This window comes from Formica exsecta, unplaced genomic scaffold (genome assembly GCF_003651465.1).
Source record: "Formica exsecta isolate Colony F162 unplaced genomic scaffold, ASM365146v1 scaffold18, whole genome shotgun sequence".
Taxonomy (NCBI): Eukaryota; Metazoa; Arthropoda; class Insecta; order Hymenoptera; family Formicidae; genus Formica; species Formica exsecta.
The window spans coordinates 143,535-153,225 of NW_021849113.1; the positions used below are offsets into that span (position 1 = coordinate 143,535).

The 9,691-nt window shown below is 34.4% G+C and overlaps 2 protein-coding genes across 2 annotated transcripts in view; both read left to right on the forward strand.

Annotated features, from left to right (window-relative positions):
• LOC115233613 overlaps positions 1-5,874 on the forward strand; it is a 47,240-nt gene extending 41,366 nt beyond the window's left edge. Inside the window, exon 4 of the mRNA XM_029804128.1 lies at positions 5,824-5,874. Coding sequence (XP_029659988.1) covers positions 5,824-5,874 — 51 coding nt within the window. The remainder of the gene's footprint in view (positions 1-5,823) is intronic.
• A 1,295-nt stretch (positions 5,875-7,169) lies between these two features.
• Positions 7,170-9,691, forward strand: part of LOC115233636 (myb-like protein AA) — a 20,991-nt gene continuing 18,469 nt past the window's right edge. The window contains exons 1-2 of the mRNA XM_029804178.1: positions 7,170-7,193; positions 7,543-7,744. Coding sequence (XP_029660038.1) covers positions 7,170-7,193; positions 7,543-7,744 — 226 coding nt within the window. The remainder of the gene's footprint in view (positions 7,194-7,542; positions 7,745-9,691) is intronic.

Genomic DNA, 9,691 nt, shown 5'->3' on the forward strand with positions numbered 1-9,691 from the left:
TATATAATATATTATTATTATATATCTGTATATATTATATTATATATTATTAATCTATATTTCTTTAGAAATGACATCTTCAAACATTTTCAAACACAAGAGATTTCCTCTCTTCCTATACTCTTGCTCAGAAAAGATTTCGAAAAACAAAAATTAATTTTTTTTTAAAAGAAGTGTCCAAAATTCAAAAAATATTTCTCTAGATCGACAAAACGACGCAATTTCGCAGTTTTGTCAGCGCGACGTCGGTTTCTTCTTAAAACTGTCGTATCCTTTTCACGTGTGAAGGGGAAAGCAAACGTAGACGCATTCGACAACGTTAGTTTTTGCGTTGCACTGTAAATCGCGTATAAAAGCGAAATCCGGACGATCGCCGGCCTGGTGTGGTTCATGTCACGGCGAGGATGCTGGCGTGCGTGTATCCGCGGGAAAACTTCGAGGTGAAAACCGTGGCTGTGAAGCTCCATCATGGAAAATCCAAGAGAAAGCCCAAATCCGTCGCGGTAAGGGAAAAAGTTCCCTCGGCCATCACGACGGAGGCGACGAGATGCAGCAACGGCGAGCGAGTAGGACACGAGGTAAGGAAGGTTCTACTCGATGCACTTTGCCGTCTCGCTTTTCGCTCTGTTAAAGAGGTTTACACATTATGAATAAATACGTGGAAGTTAGTAAAGTTGGTGCGTCGACTATTCCGACAATGACTGTGCATTAATGACGTACTAGAAACCTAATTCGACATGCCAAGAATGTTGAAGTTTTCGACGTTTCAACGCTACTACAATTAAGTTAGAAATAAAAAATCTGCGTTCAAATTTGTTTAAAGGCATATTTACATTTAAATGCATTTATGCATCAGTTACTGCATATGTATACATGTATCAGTTTGCATGTCGTTAAAAAGAGAGAGGGAAAAAAACGTTTGAAAATTTTATTTATTACAGCTTAATTAAAATGCATGCGTGCCTAAAATATTCCATTTTTTATTGGAGTAATCGTATAGATCTTTCGTAATTATCTCTCAGCGAATCCGTCGTATTTACACTTTCATCAGTGTACTACGTAAAACTGTGTAATCTGTATAATTGCACAAGCTCGTCCTTTCTACACTCCGGTCTAATTTTCTACACTTATTTTCTTACTTCCCTTTGTAAAGCGTGAGCGCGTTTTATTTTAATCGCAGGAAGTACAAAAAGATGCAGCTAAAAAAAGAACGACCCTTGTTAGTAGCAGTTATTACATTCTTTATATTCCATTGTGTAATTCTCTCTTCAATGCATGACAGCTGTTAGCGCAAGAAATGTCAATTTTTGTCATCTAGCAATTATATAATAGTGTAATAAAATAATAAATAATAATAGTACAATAAAATAATAATAATAGTGCAATAAAATAATAAATAATAATAGTATAATAAAATAATAATAATAGTGCAATAAAATAATAAACGTGCAGAAATTATATCGTAATGAAGAAATGTATAGAAACAGGGAAATTACGCTTTCATTAATTTCGCGAGTGAATGCGCCCGGAAAGATTTTCGTTCTAACCGAGACGGTTCCGTGCCGAGGCGAACAAACTGCCGATTACGTTACGGCTTCTTCCGCGCTACCTGTTCTCAGACTCTTGGAAATTAATTTCGCAGGGGGATCGTCCGGGCGGATCATCCTCCGGGGGATTATCCGCTTCTACAAGAATCCGTTTCTATGAGAAATTTCTTTTTCGTTTACGTGTTTCCCTCTCGCGAGGGAACATCTTTTTCGCAACTTTTCCCTTTCGCCCATTCGCGCACGAGAACGAATTCCATCTTACGCTCCGAGATTACCACTCTTCTTCCTTCCAATCTTACTTTCAAGCAACTGGTTAGATCAATCAAAGACTTGGCGTTATAAAGGATTGCGTTTGTTCCATATTCTCGTAATTATCTTTTATATCGAAGTTTTTTTTTTTTGTCTAAGGATTTAAATAATCAAAGTTAAAGCCGTAAAAGATTGCGGACATCATTTTTGAAAACTTGCTATGGTAACGCGAATGTAAAGAGAATATACACTTGTAAATTAGTTAAAAATATTTTTAAAAGAGGAGTAATATTTTTTAACATTTTAAAAATCAATTTTTATATCAATTCTCAATATTTTAACGGCAAACAAAAAATATTTGAAAAAACTTGGACTGCAACTCAATCTGAATATGTATAAAAAAAACATAATTGATGGAATATAATATTTATTTAAAAGAATTATCGAAGTATGTGTATATAAAATCTGGACACCAGGTAAAATCCAGGGTATAACCCAGAAAACTAAATATTTATTTTTATGGTTTGAAAAGGGAATATATAATGTAGATATCTCGCATTCTGTTGCATGCCGGGATAATGAAACTGAATGGGATTTGCAGGGCGCGAGTCGTCTCTGTCGTTCTGAGAGTGCCTGTCGGGGAAATGGCTCTCTTTTCCATTTCTCCCGGCGATCGCAGATACGTCGAGCGTCGACGTTTAGCACTGTTCGTTGTTCCGTTAACATTCTCCTCCACGCGTTCGCAGCCGCTTCGAAACAATTAACTGTCATGCGAGTGAGCGTACGCGCGCGGAATGAAAAGAGGCAGAGGCTGGAACGGCTGGCGGGCGCCGTAGGCGGTTTGTATTATCTTCCACGTCTCACGATTGTTATTGTCTCGCGAGCAACGCGATACTTTCGTTGTAGATAGCTTGTTGTCGGCTTCGAAGCCGCTCGATTCCGCGCCCCGTGTACCGGATGAGACGTGATTGCGCGGAGGATCGTGTGTCACGACGAAGATTTAACTTTAACAATAAAATATATTGTCTAGAGTTATCTTTTAGCGTTTTCGAGTGAAGCAAGTTTGATGAAGTCTATCGATGACGTAATAAATTCGTAACGTCATAAATTTCGTCTTGGGTTACTAGGGATACTTGGATTATGAGATTAGTAGTCAATGAAATGTTTCGAGTAAGCGTTTGATATTTAATTAATCAGGGCAAAGAATCTTGTGCTTTAAAGTCAAAATAGCGTTAAATGAGATGTATTTCATATTATTTATATGATTAATGTATTATTTATATTAATCAGATTCAAAATCCATTTTCGGTCGAACATATATGTTCATGGCAAATTGGTTTTAATCTCTCAAAGCGATCAAACCTGCTTCACTCGAAAATGCTATATGTCTCTCTCTCTCTCTCTCTCTCTCTCTCTCTCTCTCTCTGTTTGTGTCTCTGTCTCTGTCTTGATATAGGGATTATAATAGTTCGATATCGCGATTATTTATGGTTATATGAATTATACGAATGGCATCAGGACTGTGAGTTCGTGTCTAGAATAATTTCGGATACGCCTGTCATGAAAAGTATACAGTAATATGAGTAATATCCGCGCTTTTCTCACGCGAAACACGTTCTCGGCTAAAGTCAGATCCATTTTACCTATGCGAAATGTTAGGAAAACAATTCAGGACTTAGCGGAGGCAGATGTTACTCAAACTAAACTAACAAGAAAATCAACGAAAATTCGATCTTGTTTTAATCGAAAGCGATTGTGGTGAAACTCAATCTTTTATTTATTACCTTTTCATTAAGCTTATAAGAACGCTATTTTTCATTTTGTGTATCTTACTGTTTATGTTACTTCCAGATAAAAAGTGAAACGAAGCTATAGATATACTCTCGACGTTGCTAATCTAATTTTTGAATGAAAAGGGCGGATAATTCATCTAAAACTGGTTGCATCAAAAGTTCTCTTCAATTTTTTTTCGCATTTATTTATTTTTGTAAAAATGCGAAAATATAGTAAAAAGTGTATGGTAAAAGAGAAAGAGATAGAGAGATATATACATGTGTACAAGCTCATTTCTTTATATGTGAAAATGCCTTTTATTTTAATGAAGAAATGAAACAAAATTATAAATAACGAAAGAAAACCCGAGAATATCCTTTTTACACAGTTCCGGATCGGTTTTGCGCGACCGCATCAGTCGATCGTGAAATACGCGATATTTTCATCGCGCGCCTTCGTTTGTGACACGCCGTTTATTTTGCGCCGTTGACCGCACTTTCATTGACGTACGAAGGTTATACGGAGTCCTTGTCGCGGTGGAATTTGAAGGGCCGACCTTGGGATTCTACCTGGTATCGGGCACGCCGGCCGGTCCTATCCAGGTGGTGGTGGCAGCACCAGGGAGATGAAACAAAAAGAGCCGCCGCACATCATTCGGTCCAGCAACGCTCTCCTCACTCGTTCTTCGCTCCTCGTATTTTCTTTTTCTCTCTTGCCAAGTGCTGGGAAAATCCAGGATTTAAGGAGGAACCGCACGGATCAGTTACGTCAAAAGTTAATCTAATACATTTTATAAATCTAATACATTTCGAGATTCATTAATTTGACATTATTTGACACAAAGCACTATATACTTTTTATTATATTTTTGTATTTTTACAAAGCATAAAATAAATTTTAAAATATAAATTTAGTAATTAATCTGTGAGTTAAAATAACGATTTGCCTCGTAGAATTAAAATTTTATTTTAATAAATTTGTGTCTACAGTCGCTATAAAAAAGTTTGTTCGATATAAAATAATATTTACGATTTTGAGATTAAATATATATTTAATATATATATATATATACATATAGATTATATTCTACATGACAAATCTTTAATTTAACTCATAAGTTTATTTATCTGGTATTCTGAAAAAAAGTATAGAAATTTATACATTTTTATACTCTTTATCGCAACGAAGTTATATATATTTGCATTTATTTGAATTTACTTATGTTTTTTAAATGAACGAAGGATTGGTATTAATACATATGATAATGAGATAATTTTACTCGATATTTTTCGGCGGTAATCTGTATTTTTTTTTGATAGGTAGATTACCAATGTTACTGAAATTATGAGGGAAAAGCTCTTTTATTCATCGAAAATTATATTATTATTTTTTTTTATTATTTATAAAAAAAGATATTTTGAGATTAAATATATATTTAATATATATATATATACATATAGATTATATTCTACATGACAAATCTTTAATTTAACTCATAAGTTTATTATTAATTTTATATTTCAAAAGACCAAAAATGTTTTGTGCTCAACGTCAAATTCATGGATTTTGAAATGTATTGGATTTACAATTTTTGACGTAACTGAAAAGAAGCGTTATATATAGCAACTAAACTAAAACGAGTGAAAAATGCTTAAAATGAATAGAATCACGATTTTCGGTCTTGATAATACAAATGACTTAATACTTTCTATACTCGTCGCATTCAGTGAACAAAAGATTATTTTTTATCTCGCGTTGATATTTGATTTTCAGATTAGCCGACTAAAATTCTTTGTATTTTTTTTTTTTTTTCTGTACAAGATATGAAAGATTTTTATTTTTACGTGTTTTATTTATCAACAGGAAATTTCAATGTATTTAACAGATTATACGTGAGCAATTTTTTTTCGAGCTTTTTATTTAGTTTTAGATCCTTCAAGCTCGACGTGAATTTTGCGATACATTTTATTACATATTTATATGAGAAAATTCATCTGAGATGACAGCAATATAATCTTTTTAATCTTTTACCTTTTACGCACGATTCGTGCGTTTTGCAAAAGCTTAGCGATATATTGCGGAAAAGTCAAAGGATGAAAGGCGTTGATTGAAAAGCCGATATTAACGCGCGATGTAATTAATCGTTGATTCGGCGTCTTATATCGTTCGTACCTGCTCCTTCGTTCCACATCGTTCTACCTTAACATACATCGGCACATTCGTATGCTTACGTGCATTTATCTTGTTGTTTCAGTTAGCAGTGGGCGGGGGTGGTGCTGTGCTGGTGCTCAGCGAGCTATTTTGACGTTGATATTTAAATGGATGTAAAAAAATGATGTAATTTCCACAAGTGGAGGATTTAAAAATATCCTTTTATCTAATTCGACACGACAAAATGTCTTTTTACTTTTTTTGCAATCTTTAATTATTTATTATTATAATATTTATCATTATTAAATTTAATATTATTATTTCAATTATTAAATTGCGAAAATTTTATTTTCATATACAATATTTATTATTTTTTGTATTTCAAAAATATCTCGATTTGAATGTTTGATACTGGGATAATAGGTAGTACACTTTTATTCAATATTCTATTGTACACTTTTTATTTAAAAGCACGTAACAAAAATCTAATCCGCAGCAAAATCATCATTTCTAATCAAATTTTCATATGAGAGAAATTGAAAAATTGTGTTTTACTTAATTCAAATTTCTATATATATATAGAATTTTTTCAATGTTATTATAAATGAATATTGACCATGTAAATTTTTTATTTATGGTATAGATCCTCCTGATTTTTTGCTTCTGAATTTCGTCCATCAAATCAATGATATATCTCGTTTTTTTGGCAAGAATCCGCAAAACTTCCTTTAATAATCGCGCAAGATTTATCATTCTCATATTTCAAAACCATAGGAACTCTTTGCTTTCAACTTTCGATCCTTTTAATTTGTAATCACGACGCCTGACTGGTGTTATATTGTCTTTCGCAAAGTCTTGAAAGTTTAAATAGCCAAACTCGTTGCAATTTACTGTAAGCTCAAATGGTTTGGTAAGAAATCTCTTCCGTCTAGAATAAAAAATTTCCTCGCGTAAACGTACACTTCCGCGTACGATTTCCCGGTGGACTTGAACTAATTTACTCTACAATGCAAGGGTACTCGGGGCCTTTTCGATGGACGAGAGTATTCTTGCGAAATTCTTCTCGTGATTTTCATTAATATATTTGCGTGTATAAAATATTAAATTTGATATATTTCCTGTTTGACGCTATTTTGATCTTAAAGCACAAGATACTTTGCCCAGATTAATCAATCAAACGCTTATTCGAAGTATTTATTGATTAAACTAATAATCGAAGTAGCCCTAGTAACCCAAGACGGAGATTATGACGTCATTAAACAAACTTGCTTCATTCGAAAACGCTATTAAAAAACATTAACCACATACATATAATTGTGATGAGAATTGAAATCGCTGAGAAAATAATAATTTCAAATCGAAGAATACGCCTATAAACTTTGACAATTAAAACTACGTCAATCTCGATTATTCGAATGATCGTTGCGTATTGTCTCTCCCTCGAAAATTATGGCGAGGGAACTGAAAGATATGGTTACGATGACTTTTACAATTTATAATAGCCTTGATCTTAAAGACGCCATGTGATCCCGGAAGACCTTTTCTTCTGGGACCGTCGTTTCGCGATTCTATCAAATTTTATCGATACAACTGCGGATTATTAGCTTCGCGAAGAAGAAATTATTGAAAAGCGTTCTCCATTTATTTAGAGAGATTTATTAAATAAATATATCATCGAAATCCCTGGCTCCACATTGTCTATGTTATATTTTTGGAAAACTCTCTTGTCATTGATGGGTAGATTGTCAAACACGGAAATGTTGATGATAATCTCACTTTCTATTTCGTTTCCCATCTCTTAATCCATCATTCATCGTATTAGGCGGATATTCATCATATTCGTGATTCATATTCGTCTGTGTACAATAGTGTGTTCACGCACTGTTTACCGTTTCAGGAGCCAGCACAGCAGGACAGACTCGCTAGATTGAGGCACAAACTGGACCAACAACAGAGCAAGCTGAATCGACTGCGATTACTCAGATCGCAGACGGATCAGTCACGTGTCAACAATGCGACATTGAGTGAGTTCATCATCATTTTTCTCGTATCTTTAACCCTTCAGTATCTGATTTATCTGGTATTCTGAAAAAAAGTATAGAAATTTATACATTTTTATACTCTTTATCGCAACGAAGTTATATATATTTGCATTTATTTGAATTTACTTATGTTTTTTAAATGAACGAAGGATTGGTATTAATACATATGATAATGAGATAATTTTACTCGATATTTTTCGGCGGTAATCTGTATTTTTTTTTGATAGGTAGATTACCAATGTTACTGAAATTATGAGGGAAAAGCTCTTTTATTCATCGAAAATTATATTATTGGGGCCTTTTCGATGGACGAGAGTATTCTTGCGAAATTCTTCTCGTGATTTTCATTAATATATTTGCGTGTATAAAATATTAAATTTAAGTATAGCAAGTTATATATACACTGTAAAAAATTTTCTAAAAACTCAGACACATTTTTATCTAAATTTTCAGATCTAGGTGTCTGAAAAAAATTCAGACAATTTATCTTAATTATCAGAATTATTTTTTCGAAAGTTTAAAAGAGTGTGTCTGAACTTATTTTTACAGGAAAAATATAATAATTTGAAAGATTGGAGCGTTCTTTACGTAAGCGATCGAGTATTAAATCGTACGGACGCACAAAGATAAAAACGATAATCTTCGTCGTTCGAGGTCCGCCGATCCATTTTCGTAGATCGGCGATATTTCGGTGGCAATCCATCTGGTTTCGATGAACGGCGATAAGGGAGATTTATCTTGTCTTCACATTGGAAAGTACGATTAATCTTCGGCATCGGCATCCGAGCCGACGACACATCGAGTATACTCCATAGCTCCGGGTGATATACTTTACCGGTATATAAATGAAATCCAAATACAAACCGATGGTTTGAAAACGTTTCTCTCGCGTGTGCTCTCGCCGCTATTCACGGCCGAGAATCATCCCTGGGAAAATAAATTGGAAGAACCCAATCCAGAGACGGCCGCGCCGTTTCACTTTTATAGGATGCAATCGCGCAGAACTCATCCGCGGTCACGTCACATCGGCCGATAAATCATTCTTCGGACCGGCGTCCAAATATTTGGAACATCGAACCGAGAGAGACCGGAAATTGAGACCGGGAAGTACCTTAATTCATCGACCTAATTTATTTATCGAGCTGCGTGAAATCGATCCGGCCTTCTATCTCGACGTTTTATTTGAAATGAAATAATTCATATCTCGAGAGAGTGAGAGAGAGTTGCGTGTTGGCGCAACTACTTATATATAGTAATCTGTATTTTTTTTTGATAGGTAGATTACCAATGTTACTGAAATTATGAGGGAAAAGCTCTTTTATTCATCGAAAATTATATTATTATTTTTTTTTATTATTTATAAAAAAAGATTTTTTCAAATAATCAATACTTATATTTGTTTTAGCTTTAAAAATACGTATATTAACTCGCTAAATTTAAATTTAATGGTAGATAAAAAAATTGTGTTTTTCTTCAAATTGTTTGATTTTTCGAATCGTACGAATTTATCGCGTATCTATCCTCCGTTTGTGGCGAATTGACACATATGCTATCGCGCATCGCTTTCAATTCGTAAAACCTACGCAAAACCGGCGCTTGGCTCATGTGTGTGTACCTTGTTAATTGAGCATTGTTCGGATCGTTACATCTACGGCGTACTGAAAAACGATAACTGCGGTTTGCAATGCGACACGCAGTCGTGATAATAGTTCCGTAGAAAAGGGACGAAGCGAATACACGCTTCGTTACAGAAATTCTCTAACGAGTCGACACGGCAGCGAAAACCGTTATCGCGTAGATTCTACACTTCACGGTGATCACCGACAAAAAAGCCATAATGATCCGGGATATCTGTACGACCGTCGCGTTTCAACGTTTAATAAACGAATGCGTTGCGAGAACATGCCTGGCGAATAATAGAGGAGATTT